At 37.1% G+C, this 27371-nt stretch overlaps 1 protein-coding gene across 2 annotated transcripts in view; it reads right to left on the bottom strand.

Moving 5' to 3' along the window:
• Positions 1-510: 510 nt before the first annotated feature.
• LOC145994694 (uncharacterized) overlaps positions 511-27371 on the bottom strand; it is a 117207-nt gene continuing 90346 nt past the window's right edge. Inside the window, exons 3-7 of one of the 2 annotated variants that reach the window (XM_083130858.1) lie at positions 20795-22781; positions 19043-19656; positions 13753-13885; positions 4602-4652; positions 511-1668 (exon numbers count right to left, since the gene is read on the bottom strand). In XM_083130858.1, coding sequence (XP_082986984.1) covers positions 4628-4652; positions 13753-13885; positions 19043-19656; positions 20795-22781 — 2759 coding nt within the window. In that variant the 3' untranslated portion in view covers positions 511-1668; positions 4602-4627. The remainder of the gene's footprint in view (positions 1669-4601; positions 4653-13752; positions 13886-19042; positions 19657-20794; positions 22782-27371) is intronic. The other variant, XM_083130856.1, reaches the window with a different exon arrangement.

The raw sequence follows: 27371 nt of genomic DNA, 5'->3' as shown, positions 1-27371 counted from the left end.
TCAACATAAATCACTTTGAACTGGAACCATCAGAAGACCCGTCTCCCCTCACACTGGTCACTTCAGTGCTTGATCAGTCTCATATTTCAAATAGTATGATGGTCCAACATGCACACACTGTAACAGATGACAGTCGTTGAATTCGTGAACCACCAAAGGGGAGGATGGATGGGTACTTGTTTTCATGGGAGGCAATAGTCTAAGAGTAAATACAGCTGACACTGAAAATTATCCAATGACACACGATGACACTTTGCTGCTGCTGTCTTGGTGCACACAAGTCCCTTTCCTGGTGAAACAACACCACCAAATTGGTGCAGAGTATTTACTCGCACCATGAAAGAGTATCCTTAATCATACACATGACATTTTCATGCATTTCGCTACATATTCCTAAACATCACCAAAAATAAAAAAAATGGTCTGGGGGTGATCAGCTTCAGTCTAACAGGGTTAAAACAGACTGAAAAGGAATATTTGACAACAAAAAATAATACCAGAGTTACTAATGATTTGTAATTTATATTTTTTGAGTATAAAGAGTCATAAGAGTGAATATATTATGTTCAAGTACATCACTGTTAATTCCCCCTCCATCAAAGTATAATTCGCTTACATATACACTTCCAAACTAAACTATCTCATACACAACTCACATTCAAAATGCACCATGAGTACTACTTCAACGAAGAGATTGTTTCATCAAAAATGTTTCATTTGACAAAGAATACCAGCTCTAAGAGACTAGATAAGCTACAGTTTTTAGATGCTATCCCAAGGCGTTTAACAAAGCAATAATTTTAGACTTCATAGCATTAAAAACAGGAAACAAGTTATACTATAAAGTGTACGCCACAAACCTTGTTAGTGCATCAAGAGCAAACATACAACTCAAAATATCACTTATTTTGAAAAATGCCTCATGTTCTGAAGTAATATGACATAATTCAATAAAAATTAATGTAATTTCTCACTGGCATGTCACAAAACAAATTTAGCAATGACTTCTTCATGTTTAGTGAAACAACCATGATATTAGCAAAGGATAAGAAGGAATTTGCAGAAATAATGTTTTAGATAATGAAATTCAACAGTAATAATTGTAAATTTCAAACATTGGTATTCGACAAACTATTTTTTTTTACCTATGGTTTAGTTTAGGTGCAATAAGTTAATGTTATTGAGGATGAAGAATACGCTTTAGACTTGTGGTATTTTTATTGCAGTCATTAAAGACATGAAATTGTAATTTTATAACCAATACATTTTGATGCACAAAGCTAAGAAAATGAACTTGAAACTGTCAAGATTGCTCTTGATGCACTATTTTCTGATGCTAATTACAATATACATTTACAATTAATACTTTTACAACTTATTACAAGTCATTTTGCAGCTGGAAGAAGCAATAAAAAGTAGATTCATTCTCAGCAACAAAAGCAAACATAGAACACGAGTCTTGTGGAAAATATGTTATAATATGCACAGGATAGAAAGTTACGGTTAAGTGTGTAAAGTTCTGAGAAGTTTCATTAACACAGCATGGTTGCCAGTAGAAAAGAATGGGAAAAGTCCTCATCACTGTAAACAGCAGCACTTCGTGGCATTAGGTTTTCCGTTCATCCATCAAATTTGTCCAAGTCATCACAAGATTTGGATTTGCTGGCCCTGAGGGGAAAATTAGAAATATATAAATACAATATTAAGTTTAATAAATAAATCAATTAAATAATTGACTAAAACTCAAGATATTCTGGGAGGGACAGTAGTTCACAAAAGAAAATATAGTGAGAATGATGGTATGTCAACTTCAACATATGTTACATAATGGTGCATACAATATCTTCAGTGCTCAAAGTGGGGGGTATCCACCCAGCTAGCAATTTTTTTGCAAATATTTCTCCCAGCTGTCTCATTGTCATCATGTTAAACCATATGAGCACAGGCGCCAGCAAAACCCAAGGCTCGACCAAACATTCCCCCAGCTAATATTTTCCACTTCAAACGCCGAATAGCTCCACCAATTTTTTTTTTTAATTTAAAATTTTGGGTGCGTCAGCACTTAAGCTATTTTGCACCCGTCACATTATACAGGGGCCAGCCCCTTACACCCTGCTCCACCAAAATAAAGAATGCACATGTGTGAACTGATCGTCCCAGCATGAAAGAAGAATGTAATTAGCGAAAAAAAATTGTAAAAAAAACAATAAATTATAAGAAACATAACAAATAAAGAGTGCTAAGATAATACAATACAAACTTACATTATTACATGCTACTAGTGGTGTCTAACAATACATGCAACTATGATCCAAATTATACATACCAAACATCAATACAGAGGAACATGATGTAACAAACCATTATAAAATAACTTACACAATCACAAGAATGCATATTAATCTATCAAGTCTATTGAACATGTTTCATTTTTGACTTGAAAGTTCTTCAATAGCATTTTTCACCAAGTACAACAATAACAAAGAGAAAAAAGGATACTAAGTTAAATTGGTAAATAATAAGTATAGAGGAAATTAAAATTTCTGTATTCATTGTTTGCTCTAATAAAATTGTGCAAATCATACTCCTATTGTAAGTACATCTTCCTCAAAATTCAAATGTTTGTTCCTGTGTTTGATATTTCATGTTTCATGTTGCATTTTCACATCACTTGGTTTAAACCATGTGATGAGGATGTATTACACTACACTCTCGCTAATCCGACCCTCAATAGTCCACCCTCTCAGTAGTCCGGCCCACATCCGGCCTGTTGTCACTCAAGCAGAAATGACGCGCACAACAATGAATTAATTATAGTGTTCAACAATGTTGTTAGTTAAAAATGTTAAACAATGCTATACATATGTACAGTATTTGAAATTGTGACTTTCTTACAGTCAAGTTCAGTACATACTATGGCTTCTAAAGGAAACACGTAAAGTACAGCCTGTATAGTCCCTATGTGTTTAAACTACATTGTAGTACGTAATTTCCGACCCTCTCAATAATCCGGCACTTCCGCGAATCCGGCACCCATATGTGCAAGGAATGGCTGGATTAGCGAGAGTCTAGTGTATTTTTATTTTTAGGGTAAGATAATGTACAATGTACAGTGCTCGAAATGAGGGGGATGGTATCCCTCTACCAGCTAACAAAATTTTCACAAAGCATAATAATAAAAGCTGTCTCACTACGACCATGTTAAACCATAGGAGCATTCCTCCACTAACCCTAAGACTCATCCAACCTCCCCCCCCCCCCCAATCAAACATTTTCCACTTCAAGCACTGATAATGGAAATGTAAAAATAGGGTCACAGTAAATTTAAGAATAGAAGTACATGACGATTAAATTCTCTTGGACTATTGACCAGGTCAATTCTGGAACCGTTTCCAAGATTTCGAGAGGTAACGTCACTCTCATCTTCAGGGTAGTTGTTCCAGAATTGACCGGGTCAATAGCCCAAGAGAGTTTATTCATCATTCATTGCCAGGAAAGCTTCAAGACCCCAGTCAACACACTAACGTTGCCACAACGTTGTATGTATGTTGTATTTATGATGAATGTTGTATGTAGGGGAACAACGTTGTGATAAACATTGCATCAACGTTACAAAAAAAAAACATTCCACTGAATACGCTTTAGTTTGCATGGTCACCACCATGAGCGCCACAAGCGTCAGATCGGAGTGTTTTGTTTCATCTGCATTTGCATGTGCACTGACCACCAAACCTTATATTTCCTTCAGCGTACACTAGATGGCAGTGCGACTCAAATGCAAAACAAACATAACTTTTAGTAACAGAAATAAGGATAACTTCAATTGTAATTAGTGAAAAAATGTGTTTTATTATCCTTCGAAAGATGTGTGAATATTGAAGTTGTAAGGAAGATCAGAAAATGAAATATGTTAAATAGAAGTGAAACTCCCATGATAAATATTTTTATCCCAGACTATATAATCAGGAGCTAAGTGATGCAAAAAGAATCCTATTACCAGGTGTAGTTAGAGATTTGTTAATTCATGAAAATCTCCAGACTAACAATTGTCTATTTTGGTGGAGCAGGAAAAGTTTCTATAATATGTAGTATATACAAAAATGTGGCAAGATTGCTAATAGCTTACCATGTGAAATAACCATATTTTAAATGTGCATTGTTATATTCGTAAATTACACAGGCAGCAAGGTAATGTTGCAAAAAAGTTGTGGCAACGTTAACCCCTTACATACCTAACGTTGCTACATAATGTTCAGAATATGTTGCGACAACGTTGTCAACCAACGTTGCAGCAACGTTGAAATAAATGACCCTTAAACGTTGACACAACGTTTACGCAACGTTGTATCAACATACATTCAACGTTGTAACAATGTTAGGTATGTTAGGGGCTAACGTTGCCACAACGTTGTGGTAACGTTACCTTGTTGACTGGAGTACAAGTATGTAGTTTGGATCTGTATTTTTAGAATGTGTTTATTTTTTTTCCACACAAGCTACATCATAAAATTTCTTACGGTGCTCTCAATACTGTGCCTTACTATTTGTAATGAGTATGTAGTGAATTTTGTGTGCATGTGCATAGCATCCCGTTAACTTACCCAGACAATGTGACTTGTTGAAATACTTATCGATGTGCTTTGTCCCTCACTCTGCAAAATGAAGGCTATTATTATAGACCATATTCGAAAGAATCAAAATCTCCCAACAAAATACAGTAAATATATATATATAGTGTGTGTCAGTATATAGGGACAGGATTCCAAGAAAGACTTATTAAGATAATGAATATAGAAAAATGAAGGATAATATTAACATATGTCTCCTTGTAATGCTCACAAACCCAATATCAATAATATTCTTGTTTCTTGTCATGGTGTGATCATAATATCCCTTATCATCCTCTTGTTATGAAACTCTGTTAGATATCAAAATCATCATTATTAATCATCCCACTAATTTCTAAAACATCCAGTGAAATGTGACTACTTTAATGAACACATAGATTATCTATCACATAAATATCACTATTAATAGGAGTTCAAAGTTAAACATAAACTGCAAATATACATACATTCATCATTACTAGAAACAAACTCATATTTCTGAACATATAATATGTATTATATGTTCAATGTAAAGTCACTATACATTTTAGTGATATCGTGACAAAATAAATTTCTCTTGCATGTTATATGAAGCAATTCTAACAGTAGAAGAAAGAACAGACGTTGTTTGTGCTCGTCTGCATGGAATGACGTATGAACAGGTGCAGATGGACTTCACTCAGAAATTCAGAAAACCAGGCCCCACCAGGCTAGCTATTAAGAACCTGGTCAACAAATTCAAGTGAACAGGTTGTGGTGTGGATGAAGAACGTCCTGGAAGGCCTGCCATAACAGCACAAATTGTGTAGTGTACAGGATGCGATCACACATAGCCCCACCACATCGACCAGGTGACTCAGTATCCATAATCCCAGCATCTACCAAACTGTGGCTCATAGCAAGGTGGATGGAGGCACAACAACTTTCTTACTATACACCAACAGGAACGGGCACCACCCCATTTTGCCATCATCGTTCGTGATCACCTAAACAAATTTTTTACCGGAAACGCGGAGTTGGGTCCCCCCTCGATCTGACCCTTTTAGACTTTTTCATTTGAGGGTTTATCAAGTCTAAGGTGTACGAGGTGAAGATCCACAGCATAGCCCAGTTGAAAGAACGCATTACGGCCACAGTCGCTTAGGTATTTCGAGCCGTGGTGGATTGTTGGCATATGCGCCTAGACTTGAGGGGTGGTCACATTGAGTTATACTGATTTTGTGCCCTACTGTGATACATGTTTCAGTACATATTGTATTTTGTACAATAAATCCTGTTCATGCAGAAATGTATAGTGACTTTAGAATCACCCTGTATATAAAAATGTATGCACTGTATGTATGTATGTATGTGTGTTTGTTCCAGCATAACTCTCGAACGCCTGGAGCAATTTCAACCAAACTTGGAACACGTATCACTTGCAATCTGTAAAAAAAATACTGTGGGGTAAGACACCCCTGGCACCCCTACGGGTGGGGGTGGGAAGGGGGTGACATGTAAAAATAATAAAAAAAATACCAATATTAGTGTGGAATCTATAGTTTTCGGGGTCGCTAATATCAATAGTGACACTCCCAATGCCCATCACCTATCAAGATGGGGGGTGAAAAATAAAATGTCAAAAATGACCTAGATTAGAGTCAAATCCATAGTTTTCGGAGTCGCTAAGCTAATTGGTGACATTCACCATGACCAAACTTGGTACACATATGACTTACAATCTGCAAAAAAAAATACTGTGTGGGTAAGACATCCCTGGCACCCCTAGGGGTGGGGGTGGGAAGGTGATGATATATAAAAATAATGGAAAACAACTGATATTAGTGTGGTATCCATAGTTTTCGGGGTCGCTAAGATGAATAGTGACACTCCCAATGCAGTTCAACTCCAAGACACATCTGGCACCCCCAGGGGAGGGGGTGGGAAGGGAGTGACATGAAAAAATAATCGAAACGACCGATATTAGTGTGGAATCCATAGTTTGAGGGGTCGCCAAGATGAATAGTGACACTCCCAATGCCGTTCAACTACAAGTTCATTTTACACTATAGTTAGAATTCATTATTCTCCTGTCTAATAGAAGATTGGGATAAATAAATACCTGGGCAACACTGGGCAATCAGATAGTAATAAAATAACAATTACTGGTTACGTATTAATATTATAATTAATACAGTGTATTCTCTATTGAGTCAAGATAAAATCATTATCATTTTGATCCGTGGTCATGGCCCGTGGTCTAAAATGTGTGTGCCTACTCTGCGTATGGTAATCTGGTACCGTCTACAATATTAACATTAGTTTCAACACTTTTCCATGCATTTGTTTTGAAATATTTCATCAGTGACAAAACATACACTTTTATTCTGCTTTGCTATTTCAGTCTTTCGTTCTCATTTATACACTCCATCTCTACCCGACATTAATTTTTAGTGACATGGTTTCTAAAATCAGACTGCTACCACCTGGTATTTAAAATATTAAATATGTTAACATTGTATTGTATTCTAACGTTTAACAAGAATTTATAATGCAATAAAAACAGAATGTTCTTTATTGTCCACAAAACTAGGCTTTTCCTTCTATTTTCTCACTTCAATTCATTACATGTTTTTTTGCATAAGCCCCGTGGGACATGAGGCCCTTTCAGGCACAAGGCCCTGGACAGTTGTGCACTTCATCAATGTCTTGCTCTGCTTATGCATGCAAGTGACAAGCGGCATGTGCAGTCTGTCACGTTGCTTTGGTTTGAAAGGTTCCACTTCTTCCTGAAAGTTGGTTGCCAACAGACATATGTCATTTGTCACCTGTCGCTTTGGTCTGAAAGCTCCCTTACAGTGGACAGGAGAGAATTACCACCGGTGTCTAGATCAGAGTTGCAGTCTATTTTAGCTTGTAAAATAAACTAGCAAGAAAGAGCAGATAAGTTAATACAATTTACAAAATTGCTAATGCCTCTTAAGATAAAATTTTCACTTTTGCTTATTCCACTAAGCAGGCAGGCTCAGTTGTCTAAAGATCGCAGGTTTGAATTTCTTGTAGATTTTGGTAAATCTAATTAATCATTGATTTGATGCGGCAATGTTCCTCCCGCATACTACACACTACACCAGTGTACCCATATACATTAGCATGTAGCCAGCCGTAGACATGAACATCTCAAAGTATCTATATGAATGAAATGCATCTTCTTTCAGACAGCGGTGGCTCAGTCGGTAATGCGTCTGACTACCATGCTCAAGGTCCCGGGTTCGATCCCCGGCCGGTTCAAATCCGGGAACTTTTCTAACGTTGGAAGCGGCCGCGGCGACCACCCAGCGTGGAATGACATGGGTACCTGGGGGAAACCCTGGGGGGTAAAGGTGGTCAGGGGCATGATGCTGATCACATCACCCCCACTCACGACCGGATCAAGAAAGTGTGGGGCATTACCCCCACACCCCCTATACGCCTTCATGGCCTGGTGCTAAGCACAGGGGAACTCTTTACCTTTTTACCTTTCCATAATTTGAAAAATCATATTTGAAGAATCATATTTGGCCTAACCACACTAGGGTTACAGAAACAGGACTTCGGAAACCTTACCTCAGTTGGCATTGCAGTATATCACAATAGTCATCTCCAGCGTGAACTTCCAGACAAGTTACGGTTAAAGGAACTTGTACCGTACCTGCTTCAGTCGTCCAAAAATGTTTTTCTCTCGTTTCAACGATGGTTCAAATATATTTATTTATTATTATTTTTTTATTTCTTTACTACAGAAAGGATGTTTAAGAGGTGATGAACTAATGATGATTCGAAATGAGAATAGGCATAAAAACGTAGTCGAAAGAAGGTGAAGTTGCAAAAAAAAAAAAAGCCGTTAAGACCTAAAAAAAAGGCTAAAGTAAGGACCAATAAGCCAAAAAATGCCGAAAAAGGCAAAGAAGGACAAATAAAACCCACCTTTTTCTGGCCTATAATGACCCAAAATGAACATATATTATGTTGGGCCTCGTCTTCGGACACTACGGATAAAAAAGGATTTTTCCTCAACTTCCGAGCCCTACTCATGAGACTTGCCAATCATATATCTGTGCATGTTCAGCTTGCAGTCTTGTGTAGGTCGATTGCTGAATCACATATGACCCATGCTAGCCCATTGGTTACTAAATTCTTAGATATGCTCTTTGTTAATATGTAGAGGTAACAAGAAAATATAATGTTACCTAGTTTCAAAAAATGCCAGTAGGGTGAAATGCACGAATTTTGGATACCTCAAATTTCATCATAGAACAGCAGCGTCAAAGTGCAACAGTTGCATCCTTGTGCTTAACCTTCAACGTCTCATTTTTACGTTGTGCCTGTCGTTTTGGACTATTCATGAGTCTTGTCAAAATATTTCACACTTCAAACTTAAGGCTTACACAGAAAGGTCAGTATTTACTCGCTTCTTTACAAACTTGATAAAATCTTAGAGATATTTAGGAACTAAACTACCTACTTTTAATCATGTTATTTCAGGGACAACACAACTGGGTTGCCTAATTTCAGATTCTAAATGTGTGCCTAATTCGACCATCTCATATTGTGCATGCTTTCTAAATACTTATGATATATTATTTATTGCCAAGATGCCTGATCGAAAAGAAAATAACTGGTTGTCAGAAGCAATGATAAAAGCTATTCAAGCAGTGAAGAAGAAAAAAATGGGATTTCCAAACATATCTATGGTCTTTCAAGTCCCAATATGCAGCCTTCGGGACTATGTAAAGAGTGAAAATGTTAATTAGCGATTGACATCTTCAATTGGCCACAAACGTGCACTTGGTAGTGAGCTACAAGAGAAGCTTTCAGATTGATGGACGAACGTTTCTGTGGACTAAGAAGATGTGATGACTAAATATTAGCATACCAGCTGGCAGGGTTAAATAATACTAAAGCAGCAGTAATTGATCATCACTGGTAATTACATCATCTCATCTCCTTTCTACAAGGAACTAGTAGGAAATAACACCAATGCATTCAAATGCAAGAGGAATATTTTTACAGAAGAAAAAGCAAAGAGAAACAAGAAGTTTCCAAAAAAAAAATCGAGAAAAATGTAGCCAATTCATTGTTTGGGTGTAACTTCGGATGAGTGAAGTGGTGGCAAAGAATCTATCCAGCTCATTTCCACAGACGATCAGGGGTGCCCATCCACCCCAAGGCCTATGATGGACTCCCCCCAAAAAGTCTATGATGCACTCCCCTAAAAAGGTAGAACATTCCCCTCCCCCCATGCCGAATTATTTACTCAAATTATTTCGGTCAGACCAAATTTGCGGGAAAATATAATACAGAAATATTTAAGCAACATATGTTTACTTTGTTTACAATATAGACATTAACATGTATGTTGTATATTACTTTGACATGGATTGAAATAACATTTTACATAAATGATAATAACTACTGACGTTGCAAAGTCGCTGCAGCAAACTTGTTGATAATTTCCTCAGGCTCACGTCATTGTTAGTGTATTGAACCTTATTCTTAACAGTTTGTCTGCTTGACGAACCTTCTATGTACTATAATGCGAACAGCATTTCCTAACCTTCCAAACCGATTCTAAAGGCATAAGAGGTGGTGTTTCATTTCAACCCCATTGCAGCGATCACCCACAGGTAGGTAGAAAAACTGTTACATAATAACCATAACTATAAATCAATATCAAGTTAATCAAACGAAACTATCCCCACCATTTTTGTGTGAAGACTTGTAGAATTGGTAGGTTATAAAATTATGTCCCTCAAAAAATGTCCATGACGTTCCCCTGTGGGCACCCCTGCAGACGATGAAGATAGTGCAGACAAGGAGTAAAATCATTGTTCCGTTCCCTACCGAGAGGATACATCTGAAGACGACTGGATAAGATGTGTGAAGTGCTTAGGAACAGAGGAAAATGGGTCAAAGACTTTCAAATGCGAATGCTGTCAGTGAAGGAAGGAAGTAAAATTGATCTCATATTTTTCAATATGCATATACACATCATACCTTTAACTAACTAACTAACTCTCTAGCCTTCTTAAACCCGAAGGTTCATGGCTGCAGCAACACAGGCCTTCCATGTTTCCCTATTTTGAGCAAGTTCTATATACTCTTTTCCATCCCTACCGATTTCCCTTAGGTCCATCTCAACGTTGTCCCTCCATCTTCGTCTTGGCCTTCCTACTGGTCTCTTACCATCAGGTTTCCCAACAAGAATCCTGTAAACTCCTCGTTCCTCTCCCATTCGTGCCACATGGCCTGCCCACCTAAGTCTTCTTGATTTAATTATTCTAATAATATCTGGACATGAATACAAATTATGTAGTTCTAAATTATGTAACCTTCTCCACTCACCTGTCTCCTCATCCCTTTTAGGTCCAAAGATTTTCCTAAGGATCGTATTTTCAAATACTCTCAATTTATGTTCCTCTTTCAATGTAAGGGACCAAGTTTCACATGCATATAATACTACAGGCAAAATTACTGTTTTGTATATTTTAACTTTCAGTTTCTTAGATATTAAACGAGAAGACAAAAGTTTATGAAGAGAGAAGTAACATGCATTTCCTGAATTAAGCCTACTTTTTATTTCCTCTTTAATATAATTTTCATTTGTTAATATACCTTTGTCATCATACCTTTATATATATATTTATTTGAAATCAGTTTGTAAGTCTATTTTTGTTTGTATTGAAAACCGAACTTTATAATTAGAAACCCTATCCAAAATTAGGCAACCTTTTCTTTTCATTCCCAAAATTTGCATACAAATAATTATTTCCTTTAAATATCACAAATATATTATTTCATTTTTTAAAAAAAAAACTTTGGGAAACAGTAATAAATACATGTACAATGTGTACGAACGCATTCACAGATTATTTTCTTTGCATTTAGGTAATGAAAGTATAATTTAAAATTATGTACCCAAAATTCAATTACCTTACCCTTAATATGCAAATGCCTACTGTCTGAAATACTTCAAATGAATAACAGATAATATAGAACAATATGGTTTCAATACAATATAAATGGATAGAAGCACATAAGCAGTTGATCAAGGATGGTGTGGTAAAGTGAATATGACACCTGACTACTACATGAAGGGTCCTTGGTTTGGATCTCCTCTATAGCAGTTTTTTTTTATTGGTAGAAGGACCACTGTGCAGCAGTTTTTTTTTGTTTTTTGTTTTTTAAATTGAAATTAGTATTTAAAAGACTCGTTACCAAACTATTTAAATAAAATTACAAGGCCATGAAATAAAATATAAATATAACAAATGGCAAGTGTGTAACTTGAAGCTAGTGTTGTGTATGGAACTGATCAAAGTGAGAAAACCAATGCAGCAATAAAACTTACCACTGAACACTGTAAGAACTTGTAGGATTCATACATAGAAACTTGAAGAGATATGCATTATACTATGGAATTTGCCAATGAGGAAAATTAATTTGAACAAAATGAGTTAATTGTTATAAAATGTGAGATTCAAATGAGAAAGAAGAAAGGAAGTAACATCTCTTGTCAGAGGGGTCAACCATATTCTGTGGGGGCAGTTCCCCAAGTGTTATTGCCCATGGTATCATCTATTCCAGAAGATATAAATTACTGTGACAGAGCCATTAATGCTTCTTTGTTAATTAATATTTTTGTTATATAAAATATATTCTCCTCTAAATAATCTATGATAAAAATCTTGCACCACTGCAATTGAATTATCCAACTAAAAATTACTATAATAAGAATCATATTTAATTTTGGGAGAAACTGAGCATAGATTCATTTATGTAATGGTGTACATAAGTGAACAGTTACATATGTATAAAAAGAAGGAAATAATGTGGAGGTCAGAAGTTTGCTTGGTAGCTCAGTGGTAGAGCATTGGTATGGAAACATTTGCCACATTTTTTGTATTAACTTTACATAAATTAACATATCATTAATTATATTGGTCAGCTTGTTGAAATGATATTGTCACACAAAATAAAACATGATTCATATTCTAATAACTTTCAATTGGATAAATAAATTCTACTGGATTCGGATATTTTTTTAATCACTGGCAAGATAGCATTAATTATTTAGAGGAAAATATTAATTTATAACATCAAAGTAGTCAGGTAAATATAGTGATAGAAAACAAAAGCTGGCCAATATCAATTTAACTTAATTATGGACACTGTTGAAGATTTTATAATTTAGTTACCTTAGTATGAAAATGATTATGTTCTATTTTATTTTCAATTCAGTCAATACCCATAGCTTAGTATGTTGATGGGGGATGTAAAAACTACATCTGTCAATGCCATCAAGAACTCTGTCTCATTGGACATCAATTTGTCTGTCAGAGTTGCCATTACGAAACACAAGACCACATGCTAACTATATTCACGAGGACCTTAGATTTTGAAAAGTGAAAATATAAACAATTTCCATTTGTTGTAAATTCTACACTAAAACCAACACCACTATCAGTATTATATACCCATTAATATATATTGCTGGCTTTGGTTTCCCTAATGACATATTGGTAATGTTATTACCTTGAAATTAAGAAGTTTCATGTTTATACCCTATGGAGTTACATAGTGGTTCAGATACTGCTTCTTGCCCTTGTTTCAAAACGATTCAATAAACATTCTTAGCCATAAACATTTACATACATATTTCGGAAGCATGAGGCCATATGTGGCATGTGTCACACACTCTTAAAGGCAGGCATGCTGTCTGTCACAGCATAATTCAACAATAGATATTTGTACATTTGAAGTGAGAAACTGCATTAATTTACCTTTGACTCTAGTGGTGGTTCTTACAACAAAGAAAAGTAACTGATTTCATTTACCAAAGCACAACCAAGACAATATGTTTTTAAATTAAGTTGGAATTCTAGACAACAGTAATCCAGACGAAAGAACAAACGATAAGCAAATCTTAGGACCAATACTGCACGAATTAGAAATTGTGGTGACAGTGACTGTGATTTTGGTAAAGAAATTATTAAAACAATGACTACAACTTTAAGTTTACAAAAATAATTAAAGAAAGGTAAATGTTTGTCCTTATATTACCTTGTGCACAAACTCATTGTTGTTACTACAATGGTCTGCTATTTATAGAAGAAAGGCTGCTTACCTCCTTTGTATAGGATCCCTTCTAGCAACATGTAGCATCACTTTTCCTGATTTGATGTTCTTGAAGATGTTAATAGATTCTGAATGAGTTAGACCTTGAAGAGGTGTTCCATTAACAGCCATAATTTCGTCACCTAAAATCATGAAATGTTTATTAAATATATTTCTGGTTTTACACGAATATACTTCCTAAGTCTTTCTTAAACTCTAATACCATTAAGACAAACCATGACATATTTATTACTCCCTCTGTCCCATAATTATAGTCCAGTATGCCAAAATGGTAGTACAGAAATGACAGACGAAGAGCCAGATGGAAAGCACAATTTGTACTGATCCTTGAGTAATAAAGTTGTATGACTCATTCCCTTATTTCATGTTCTTCTTCTGTATACCAATGTCACAGTTTGAATATCGGGCAATTATTATGAGACAACAAACAAAGGGGTACCCGACAATAATTATGGGACAGAGGGAGTAATACAGAAGAATTATTGTAAAGTGTGGTGCCCTAGATTAAAATGTAGGCAAAGGTATTGATGTTTCCTTGTGTTTGCCCTCCTATGTGTTTCAATAATTATTTTCATCATTGTAATTAACTCATCAACATAGAAATTTGATCTGAAACATCCAAAATACATCAAGAAGTATATATTTTGAATATATTGCTCATGTCATTAGTATCACTGTGATCAAGGCAGGGGCGAACACTCCCTTCAAAAGAAGGACAGTGGAAGGTGCAGAACACACACCCACTTCTTGTAATTTCAAATATGTATGCATGCATGCATGTATGTATGGTACCTTAATTATCTTTTCACACACAACAAAAATGTTCAACATCAGCTGACCCACCCCTTTGCAAGACTTATCAACCTGCAAGAATAAATTTTATTTTGCATTGCAAGGTGATCATAAGTATTCTTTATTTACTTTGGTAGGGAATTTTTCATTCTATTTGGCCACAATGGTAAATGTTTTATGTAGCCAGGGGGTAGCATGGTTGGTTGTCAACTGGCGAGTCAAGCACCCAACACACTTGCCACTGAGGTGTCTATTCCCGTGAATAGTAGTAAATTTCATATAAAGGAGGTGGGTATGTCTTCAAAATTCCATTACCCCTCTCTGAAAAATGGTGTTTACCACTGCTTGACTATGTCGGTACTGAGAAATAATACGTACATTTCATTCCAATTAATGCCTATTTGTTACTTCTGGAATGCCAAAAGTATCTATATCTTCCTAGCGAAAGATTGAAAATAATTCTGCCTTGTTATTATGTTCTTATTAGACGAGACAGTAATGTCTAGCTTAAATCTGTTGGTCTGCTCTGTGTATTGCACACACTTTCCATATCCCAGAAAATTCTTGCACTGTATTTTTGGCCACCTAGGCAATCAGAGATAGTCCAACACCTTCTGTCTTAGATTCCCTAGTTGACAGATATTAGAGGCCCTCTCTACCACCCATCCATTGGAAGGGGTCTTTGTTGCTAATGTTAAACATGGGTACATGTAATGGCAATTTGGGAAGTGAGGGGGGAAGAACACAATCCTTCACACCCACAGTTGACGAGCTTTATCCTTTACATGTGAAATGTGAGAAAGGCACACATTTCCGTAGTTGCCACCTACTCACCATTTGGGTACTCGACATTTCTTACAAAGTAAGAGGATTTAACAAAAGTGCAGATATGCAATCATTCATAAACTGAGAGGGACCGAGGGAGTCAACTGAAGACTTATATTAAATCAGTTAATATTTTTGCTTTCAATTTTAGTCTTTCTTACCTTCAGAGACGTGGCATGCATGTAGCCGGTGTAACTGCAGGTAACAGCAAAATGTATTGAATTAAAAAGTTGTTTCAATAAAATCACAACATTGTTAAATTCGTTAATGAACACCGTTGCCGTCGAGTAGATATTGCCTAGGACATTTTTTCTGCAGCCGACAGGAGCGAAGAGGGAGGCCGTTTCGCTATCCTGAAGAGGCAACAAGGGAGAAGAGGGCCCCAATGCAAGGAAAGAGCGGGGAAGGACTTTGGTGTATTATTCATATGCCTGTTAAGGGGCCCTGTTGCCGTTCGTACCTACCGGATCAGTCAGTGTCGTCACATCGGATTGGCAGAAAAGAGCTAAATCCCGCCTAAAATAGGAATACTATTTCTGTGAAGCAACTAGAGGTAGACTGCAGAGCCAAGGCTGGATTGAACTACAACTGAAACCAGTTACGTAATAGACAAAAATATAGTTCCTTGGTGTGATTTGGACAAACCTTGCTCCAAAATACAAAGTTGGCAACAGTAGTACGTACAGCTGGCCTTCCCTTCCACAAAGGAGCGGAGTTCTGTCGTCTGCTCAGTGCTCACCACACAAACGTCAAACCTATATTTTCTCTGTGGTCAAACTGACCCGAGAAAAGTGTGGATAATGTCTAGCAGGCATAATTGTCATACTGATAGCCGGTAACACTTTTGAAAAAGTCATGCCACACCACTGCTTTCCTTTCATTTATTAGGATTGTTTTAAAAGTTCACATGTAGACACTGTGTGGGCAGAACCATCAGGCTTGCTCAATTGCGTTAAGTGGTCGACTTTCAATCTCACCACCAAAGTTCCTGGGTTTAAGTCCCAATCAAGGTCTTCTTTACGAGTCTCCCTCCATCAGTTTCATCTAATCATCACTTATCATCATCATTGTGATTAGCTAAAAAATAGCAGAAGAGTGGTGTTAAATAACAAAAAAACACATACAAAATACAGAAGTGTAGATTAAGACAATGTCACAAAGTGGCAACACTCCTGATGAGTGCATTTCATCTTACTCAACAAAAGTAAAAACTAGAAGGGCTAATAATAGGACTAGAAGGCACTTATACCTTCCACTGGACCCTACATGGCTTCAAACTTGTTGGTGTACATATATGTTTTTTGTATAATAGAGATAAAAGAGTTTTCATTATCAAGTAATACTGTAAAAAGTAGTTTCACACTGTGGATTACACATTCCAACAATTGTCATTAAGTTTACACACTGCAAAGTTTAATGGATTTTCTGTAAAAACTGTTATTTCATATTCTGAAGTATTTAAGTTTTTATACCATTTCATAAAATTTAAATTCTACATTTTATTACAAAAAGATGTTTTGCATTTCTTAGTTCTAAAAACTTACATATTTTGTCGTGGACTTCATGATAATGAACGAGTCCCAGCTGGATTTCCTATTGGTTTAAATCAATTAAATTAGATTGAAATGTGTTACAGTCAACTCTATTGGAATAAAATAGATGCCCAATAAAGACACTGAAAATAATTGGGATAAACATGCTGGAATTTTGTATCGCAATCTCCAACTGGCAAATTGAATGCAATTGAAAATAAGTATGCATTTGTACCAATTGCTCTGGTGTAACTGTGCAATTGTTTTGCAATGCACTCTAGAGACATCCGTTTGTTCAATAGTGTAACATTATTTATTTTATTTATAATTTTATAGTTTGATGTTTTACTTTGATTTTGATTTTCAATTTCCCGTTGCTGCTTAATGACGGGGGGGGGAGGGGGGGCAAAAGGGAGCGGCATTCGCCGCGGTTGCCCAGGGTGGCGAAATGGTTAGCGCCGGCCCTGCTACTACTTACATCTATTCTGATACTAGGTCTCAAGACCAACTTTTCTCTTCTCTTCAGGTGAAAAATTTATTTTTGTTGGTGTTTGTGATTGCACCTATGACACACCTGTCTTTTAACTACAAATCTAGTGCCCTAACCAACTGCTCCACAGTGCCCCTGCAATTCAATATTATTTTTTGCTCAATTGAAGTTGCTATTTCTATTTTCAAAGTCCCTTGCCATGGCTGTGTGATCTAAGGCGGCAGGCTTTGGGCTTGGGCTACAGAACGTGTAGTGGTTCGAGTCTCCTGGGAGGAAGGATAACAACTTTTGTACTGAGATTTTGGCCACTGTATGGGACTTGTGACCAACGACCATTGTGATTAAATTGGGGGGCTAAGAATGAGTAGCGTAACCCCGTCATGGAAACCTACAACGATTGGGGGTTCGTCATCCTGACCACATGGTACCTCGTAACTGGTTAGATGATTGCCCACCTCTGCTGAGGCATGTGAGAGGAGGCTGGCAGTCGGTAGGTAGGTCTTGATCCTTAAGGGCTGTTGTGCCATTATTATTATTTGTATTTTCAAAACTGAAATAGAAATAGTAACTATTTTCATAAATGGAAATTCGGGTATGGGTGTGGAGAGGAGGGGGGGGCACCATTGGGTACTTGGTTAGTGCATTGGATTTGTAGTAAAATTACATTCAATCCCCATCACTGGCAAAAATAAATTCTTTGACTGAAGATGAGAAAAGAGGTATTCACTTGAAACTTTGTGTTAGAATAGGTGCACTATACAATGGATAAAGTCCAATTAACATTATATGCTCAGTAAAACTGTGTGCAAATCAATTGGTGTTGCATCTAAAATAGATTGTGCGAACAAATAAATTCAATAAACAATACAATAAATTACCACATGCATAATCCTCTTACATCACAACACATATGCGGAACATGGGTTCATTGGAACTTTAAGCATGTTCCAATATTCATATCATTTAAAGTGATATCTGAGAGATAATTCAGATAGATTATGTATCAGCTTAAATATTTAATTCAAGTGAATCAAATGGTTAGTGCTTTTGACTTTGATGCATGCAGTTCGAGGTTATATTCCTGGTGGGGGCTCCCCAAAATTTTGATAATGACTCTGCATCATGCAGGCAATTGGGAGCAACTTGAAAAGAACTAGTAGCACCATGGAGATTAGTTTAGGTTCCATTTCATTGACATTTCTGATCCATTACAGTAAGTCTATTCGTTCCATTTTTAAACTCATTATCGCTATTGAAACCAATAGAAAAATTCCTGCTGGGCATATTCGTAAGCGAATTCATGGGACCACTAACAGGCAAAACTGTGCAAAAGAATATTCTCTGAAATGAACAATTTATATTTTGTACGTATCTAAATATAAAATATCAAAATCGTGGCTTATTCTTCAAAAGATATATCTAAATTTATGGGCTTCAAATTCCTAAATTGTGTTCAAGTTTCCACATTTTGTGTTTGCATAATTTTGTATATGTATTTTGCATAATCATATAACCTTAACCTATTTGCACATCATGAAAACTCTACATGAATGAAACTTATATCTGAAATGTTTATAATTCATGGAATTCTAAATTTTCAAATATCTTCCACAAAACAAACAAGAATGGATTGAATTTACCTTCTCGTAATGTGCCATCCTCAGCTGCTTGGCCAGTATGGAACACAGTCTTCACAAATATACCCATGCTTCCTTTTGGAGAATCTTTGCCACCTACTACGCTGAAACCTAGTGATTTCTTTCCAACTCCCTTCTCAAAAACTATAGTAAACAATGACATTGATGCAGTCGACTTTGGTCTTCTCGTCAGCGTTCCTGTTCGACCACCGTTTCCAAGTCCACTGCTTGAATTCCTCCTAACTTGGTCAAGTTGGCAAGAGAACTTTCTCATACCTGTTACCTTTCCTTCAGTCTGGTCACCCTGAGGTATGTCATAGTCACTTATATCACCTGGTAATATGTCTTTCCTCTGTTCTTTAAGACTCTTTTCTTCTTTTTTCAAATTTCCTGCTATTTTGGTAGTTTCTTTGGTTGTTGATTTTGAATCTGTTTTTATCTGTTTGGAATCATCTGATTTTTCTGAATTGGTGGGTTCTCCAGTTTCTCGGGCAACCACAATGTTCACTTCATCTGGTGCATTCCTTAATATTGTCCTGGCTTCATGGAGTGTCATACCACGCAACCGCCGCCCATTGACATTAACAATCTCATCACCTACTTTAAATCGGCCATCCCTGAAAAATAAAATTTTCAGTTACCAAGTGAATATTTGCTGCCAGTAAAATTAACACACATAAAGTCAGTGCTTTTCATTAGGATAATTACATGAGACAAAAGCATAATAGTATCAAGAAGAAAAGTAATAATGCAAATTGCATTAATGAGGTATTAATATTTTGTTAAAGAAATTTTTAATTTAAATTTAGATGCCTATTGTAATTTCTTGCTCATATAACAGTGGTAAATTAAAGACTTCACATGTTACGTGAATTTTGAAATCAAAATTGTATGTCCCGACCAGAAAATTACATTATTCTTTATGGACTGATTTTGATTTTGTTAGGAAATGACGATAAACTATTCAATATATGCTTAACATGTCCTACAAGTACGCTCAATAACAACTGAATTGAAACAAATATTTCTGGAAATTACATTAATTTATGTAAGAAATAAATCACCATCTCAGACTTCAACTATCAGAAATGAAAATTTGGTAAAACTAATTTCCAATTCCAAGGCACAAGTTCAAGTAATGCCACAAAACCTGATTATATTACCTAATCAGAAGAAATGTTCTAGTCTTTAATCTGTTGGGGGGTTCCAACACTGATGAAAAACAGTATGCATTTGTAAATGATGTGCCTTACACTCTTAAAATATAAAAAAAAATCATATCATAAAATAATGACTAAATATGCCATTTTATTAATGATAAATTCAAGTCTGATGGTCAAATAGGAATATTTTTTCAGGTTAATGTGCATTCCTTAAAGAGCTTACCTAATTCTCTCACATAAAAGATCAGTAGATGAACAAAGTGTGTAGTTTGACAATTATTCTGGCATTGCTAATATTTTCAGATGGACAGACAGGGGTACGATATTTTTAGAGAAATATTACTTGGTAAATTTATTTAATTCAAATCAAAATTAAACATTTTGTATCTTAATGTTTCTTTGTCAGTATGAGACTATAAGAGTTTTATATACATATTTGTGTTAGTAAATATGAGTCAACAATCTTGGAGAACATTATCATTCCACCCAAAAATAAGTTTTTACCCCTACACAATATTATTTCTTACTAGGATCCAAATTGACTGCAAAAATGCCCAATTCTATATTCTAAATTAGAAGTTTATCGTACTACCTGTCCATAAGGCCTCCAGGTTCAATGTGTGAGATGACGTAGCATGTCGTTTTGGCATTAGGATTTTTCTTCTTTATGTAGATGCCCATCTCCCCACTCTTGTCTTTGGTAAGGCGTAGTAGTTTAAATTCTTTGTTGGTAAACACCACAGGAATCCCACCTTGATTTAACTTATCACTTGAAGAAGAAATATTATTATGAACTTTATTCAAGATGTTATTTGATGCTGTGTTAGAAATAGTGTTAGTAGTAGCAGTGTTAACAGTTGTAATAATAGGAGTAACAGTAGAAGCAGAAGAGTATCTAGTTTTGGCTGTCATGTTTTGTTTGTCACATTGCTTATTTTGTAAATACCTTTGGTATAAGTGTTTGTGTTCTTTGGGCATTGATGAACTTTCATTTTTGGTCTTAGTGTTGATATTTATAGTATTCCCACATAAAGATGTGGATTTGCTTGATTCTTTTGTCTTGTCACTTATTTTACACTTATCACACACTAGAAATTCAGGGGGTACACCATTAGCCACTTCATTGTTAACACTAATTGTTTGTAAACTTGCAGACAAACGTCGACCCAGAAGCGTCTTTGCTGGTTTCTTGTTTCGTATATTGCGATGCCTTATTAGACTTGAAGTTAACTTATCATCTTCAGTTTCATCAAGAACATCAATGTCTTCACTGGTTACTGTTGTTACTTTCTTGTCGTGGGTTACTTTTTCTGGAGAATCGGTAGATTTTGAAGAACCTTTTTCAACACTAATTATACTGTTATGATTAGCACCCAAATCACTATTGCTTGCACTCACTGTCAAAGAGGGTGATCCTTCACTACTGGTATTTTCTGTCTCTTCATCACCATCGGCTCCTTTGTCGTCTTCCTCCTCCTCTTTGTGGAATTCTTCTCTAGTACTGGAGGAAGTAACAAGATCACACTCGGCAATGGACGATGAGTTCGAGCTATCCTTTCTCTGTGGAGTTTCGGCATTTGGTAGCAGATGAAGTTCTCTTCCAGACTTGATGGAACTTCTTGGTGAGTCTGAGCCTGTTCTGGTCGAATCGCTCTCGTAACCGCTTTCATCTGATTTGAAGAGATTGAGGAACCTGTACAAATCTTCCATCCCTGTTGGAACTGGTAAGCCAGATATGGATATGCTTCTGTTTGCTCTGAGCGCTCTTCGTTCAGCAAGCTCACCAGGTGGTAACCCTGAAAGACGCTCTCTCCGGAACTCTTCCAAGGTGGTTGACGATCCATGATGATCTTCCAACAAGTCATCGCAACTTGCTGATGTCATCTTCTCTGGTTTTCCGATATTTACTTGGCTGAGTCTCCTCCTCAATCTACCAAGGCCAGACAAACCACTATTCTCTTCGGGAAGAACTGACAATCTTGACCTATTATACCCGCCTGTAAACTGCCCTCTTTTACCATTTGCATGGTTCTGGTCAATTTCACGAGGAGAAGGAGGTGAAGGGTGATTTATGGTGGTGATGTCATCGCAGCTGAGAGTTTTCACAGGACTGTCACCTGCATAGTCGTTGCTGTCAGAACCGAGGCTCAAGGAGGAATGGTGCAAGAACTCCACAATGTCATCACTATCAGTTCTAGAAAGACCACGCTTACCGGTAGATGCCTCTAAATATGCATTTAAGCTGTACAGATCAGCCAATCCTTTTCGGCACTCCTCCTTCACTCGTGCTGCTGCATCTTCCAGAGGGAGGTCTGTGTTCGTCTCCTTGTCCACTTTCTTCACGGTCGGAGATCCTGATCCAGAAGATGGCGCTGCAGACGATTGTTGCTTCTCGGAGTTTGTCCGAGAAAACAAATTGCGGAGGGATTCTACTCTGGAAATCCTACGCCGGCCGGGGACAGATTTGTTAGGTGACCAGTGCCTCCGCCTACCAGGAGAAACCGCCAACAGTTCGGAGGAATCACTTCGTCTCAGCTGTTCCCACTTCCGTCCAACTTTCTTCCCCCAAGTGGATAAACCTGCAATTAATAATAGCATTAATGTTTTTCCCTTTCCAAGTATGTTCAGTGTTAAATGTGTTATGGGTTCCAGAAACAATACACATCAATATACTCTTTCTTAACATTGTTTTCTTCCAGAACGTAGAACATCCTTCCTGATCTATATTTATTCTTGTGTCGGAATCACAGAAGAGACTAATATATTATTGATACAATTCAGAACTAGTAATAAGCTAATAACTACGCATTAAAAATATTTGATATTATTCTTTGCAATTAACTGCATATTTCTGTTAGGGTATGTTGGTTATATGCTAATTGCCATAAAATTCTTACTTGTATCTCGTTAACATGAACTATTCAAAATTATTCTTATTCCAATGTGAAAATAGTAAGAGGTTGTTAAATCCTCATGTTATTTGTGCTCATATCACATCCAGAATATGGTGGGACAGCATGGTAGGGTAAAAAAAGGAACGTAAGTCAGTCATTGTTTGTTTTATAATACTTCGAATAATAGTGGACATATTACACAAATGCGCATATAAAGCCAACAATATGTAGTCCGAAAGAAATAGTCTAATTTTTCATCGACATCTTCAATTAATCACACCATGTTTGGAGGCAAGGTTCACAGACCCGGACTCAATATTCCTACAAGCAGTTCATCTGTGTCGAAGACATCAGTGTCAGAGCAAGACACATAACTTAACAACCATCTTCATCTTAAATTTAGGTACTGTACCATAAACATTATATGTTCAGTTTCCTAGCCTTGATTGTTCTAATTCAATTACAACCAACAAAAGGATGAATTGAGCAAATTAAGAATGAAGCTGGAGGTGGGCTGATGCTAATATGAATAAACCACGTTTCACGACCGAGTGCCGACAGCAGCTCACATCCGGAGATGCGAGTTGAAAGGAAAGCTAATTTCACGCTTCTCAGGATGACATTTCGTGAATGAATTGGCTCTACTCGATGTGCAGAACAATGGGTACTCGCGCGCGAGTAAAAGATGATTTTTTGCTGCTTATGCTTCGTGAAGCGAAAATGAAGAAGATGTGTGTGTGAATATATTAATTTAGGGAATAGGATCATAAGCTACACGATGATATATATAAAAAACGGACATTCACCAACAGACATTTAAGACAATTTTCCACTGGCATCCAACTATCGTAAAAAAATTACCACCAAAATATTTCAGTATTTACGGCTTGCATGGTGAACAGTAATTTTAATAGACCAGTTGCTAAATATATTTATGGTGCACACAACTAATTTATCTGCCGATCTCTGTGATGGAGTGGTTATCACAGCGCGCTACGATGCCATGGTCCACGAATTCGAATCCCGGCCTGGGGATGGGTGTTCTTGGTGAGTGTCCCTTCATCATTTTCATCACATCATCACCCAGTCTCATCCTCCCGATTAGCCAAAAGTGGCGCTAAACAACTAAAGTCAAATAAAATATAATCATTACCTATCTTCATGCGAGATGAAATGTTCAAAATTAATTTTCCAAGTTGTTTTCTTATTGCTTTACCATAGGCCTATCTATGTAACGTACAGTCACAGACACTTCTGGGTTATAAACATTTCAATAACTTTCAATGGAATCGTTACAACGCAGAAGTGTCCATGACAGTACGTGTGTGTGTGTGTGTTTTTACCCCTCATTCTATACTGGAACCACACACGAAAAAACCTGCACAGACCCATAACTCCTATGTTTGAGTTGCTGTTTTAAGTCCACTTTATGCACAGTAAGGCTAATCGGGACTGGACCTACAATTTAAAGTGGGATCCGAACCACTTGTGCCTCCACCGGGTATCGAACCCGGGACCCCTCGATTACAAGGCAATGACGCTACCACTGCGCCCTGGGGGAGGCCCCATAACTCCTATGTATCGTACTCCACCGTGGAGGGGAGGGTCAGAGTGGAGCAGGCTTCCTTTTGGCCCGAGTTGAACGGATGGAGGAGAAGGTGCGTGGTTGAAGGTTATTTTTTTTTTGTGGTAGCTCTGTAGCTACAACACAGAAAAGTTAATAACATGAATGCCCCTACGGAAAAGAAGAAAACAGTTGCATACCGTTTTTGTATATTAACAAGCTGGCTGTTAAATTTTAACGGTAGAATATTGTAAAATATACAGTAATTTCTAACAGTGTCGCTCTTTGATTTCAACTACGAAATTATCTGCCCCTGGAACCGCCAAAGAGATGACCAATGAGAAATGTAGGATGTTATTGTCTTAGATTGAACCAAAGTAACGGATAAGGGTGTCCAATTCAGCGTTGAAAATTATGTAGCGAGTCTACTGTTCCTCCAACTCAGTTGCTACTTTCTATTTTGCGAGAAAAGGCTATTCTGAAGGATGTTGTAAACGCAAGCATGAGAGAGGAAACATGTTATTAACTAAAAAAGTAAGTTCTCCAAGTGTGAAAGTGGTGGCGGTAGACGCTTCGCACCACGAGCATTCTAATGCATGCGTGCACTTCAGGGATCTCTTCATTATTACCGATGCAGAAACTTCTCTCGGAATTTGTGCTTATATCATCGTGCGGTTTCACCGCTGCAGTCTTTCTCTTCCGAAGCGTTTTTGTCCAATTGTTCCAAAGCCAGAAGGTCCTCCTGGACGCCTTGGGGCAAGAAAACTGCAACGAGTTGTAGCGTGGGTGTTGCGAGGACCAGTTTCAGGAGGAGTTAGGAATTTCCGGTGCTGGAAATCCATCGTGAGCGCTTTGTCCTTGCGATGCAAAAGGTGCATGCTACAACAGCTGCAGAACGAATTTATACAACTCGATAAGGAAAAGATATTACTGAATAGCTGAGTTGATTGGTACAGCTATAATGCCGTGATAATTGCGATTGCGTATTATGTACCCGTCTGATGTAGGGTTGTTAGAGGTCCAGGAATTTTTAAAAAATCAATTCCGGTCCAGGAGAGAAAATCAGTAAGCGTAAATGGGTTCTGGACCGTAAAGAATCTTTTTATCTGTAATTTCATATTTCAATTCGGCCCAGTAACCTTTTTTCCAGATCAATTTGAATACGGTCCAGGAACCTTTTTTTTAGATCAATTTAAATTCGGTCCAGGAACCTTCTTTCAATGAAACAATATGCAACTTGGACCGAATACAGGCCATTGTCAAAAAACTGATTAGAAATATTAATATTAATAATAATTGTAAAAGGTAAAGCTACTCCGAGCACATTGCAACATGCAATGAAGGCATATCGAGGCATGTGAAGGTCCACACATTCATTGGCCAGGTGGTAAGGGTTGAGGATTCGATTCACGGTGGAAGCACATAGTGGTTCGGATCCCACTTTAAACTGTAGGTCCAGTCCCGATTAGCATAGCTGTGCATAAAGTGAACTTTAAAACAGGATGTCTATAAGTCAAGAAAAAGTAAATAAATCAACAAAGCAGGTCAAGAAGTCAATAAAAAGTCAAGAAATTATACTCGTGGTCAAGAATTTTTGCTATCACAATGACTGATTGATTTAGTGTATTTTACTTCACTTTTCTAGTTTTTGTTTATTAAATAAATATTTATTTCCTTAACTGCTAAAGTAGGGGTCGTATAAATAAAGGTTAAGATAAACGAAAGGTCATGAAAAAGTCATGAAAAAGTAAAAGAATTTTAGATTTGGTAGACACCCTATAAAAAAACTAAAGGAAAATCGTCACACAGGACCCTAACAAGAAAATGAAACATTTCTGTTAACAACTTCTTCACTTAATTTCTAAAACTAGTACTGTCATAGACATAGGCGCAACCTGGCGAGGGCAAGGGGGGGCGCTTTCCTCCCCAAAATTTTCAGACTACTAAATTTAAAAGTTAATGATACTTTCGTTAACCGCTTTGAACCTGAGTAGCAAAGTATTGAAGTGTATTTTTTTATGATTGTGCAAATGTAAGCTATTCAGAAAAAGGACGCAATTTTTATGGAATGGAAAACTTATTAGTTCTGCCCCTCCCCACGTTAAGTGCTAAGTTTGATTATGTCCCCAAAGCTAAGTTCCAAGTTTATTCTGACCCTCAAAAGTCCCAAGTTTGCTTCTGCTCCCCAAGTTAAGTCCTAAGTTTGATTGTGCCCCCCCCCCCAGTTTAGCCCCAAGTTCGATTGTGCCCCCCCAAAAAAAGTTAGGTCCCAAGTTACGCCCATGGTCATAGACTCCATATTAACAACTGAAACAATATTTTCTCCGAAGATAAAAAAATCTCCACACCTACGTAGGTTACAAGCTGAGGTACTCGGCAGCACACGTGAAGACAAACACAGGACAGTATTGACCTCTCATGTCAGAGGATTATACTGTCTGTGGGTCCAAGCGCCAAAGCCTCGTTTGCCTGCAAGACTACAGTTACTGGGCTACGGGGACGAGGTTGAATTTTGAATGCCTTCTCAGATCACTACAGCCTCATTTGTTGTTTAGCCTTCAAGGAGTTCGGACGTGCATGAATAGCTCTCTCTTTCCGCTTGAGTCGCCCGCTGTGAACCGCATGTAAGAGGGTCCGTCTACCCAACTCGAGCTTGCACGGAGGAGGGGATACTGCAGCACAAGTACTTATTCTGTCGTATTTTTTTTAAT

This window comes from Lepisma saccharinum, chromosome 11, assembly GCF_977018435.1.
Source record: "Lepisma saccharinum chromosome 11, izLepSacc3.1, whole genome shotgun sequence".
Lineage (NCBI taxonomy): Eukaryota > Metazoa > Arthropoda > Insecta > Zygentoma > Lepismatidae > Lepisma > Lepisma saccharinum.
Note: the sequence above shows the minus strand (reverse complement) of the source record. Positions and strands in the feature narration are given on the sequence as shown.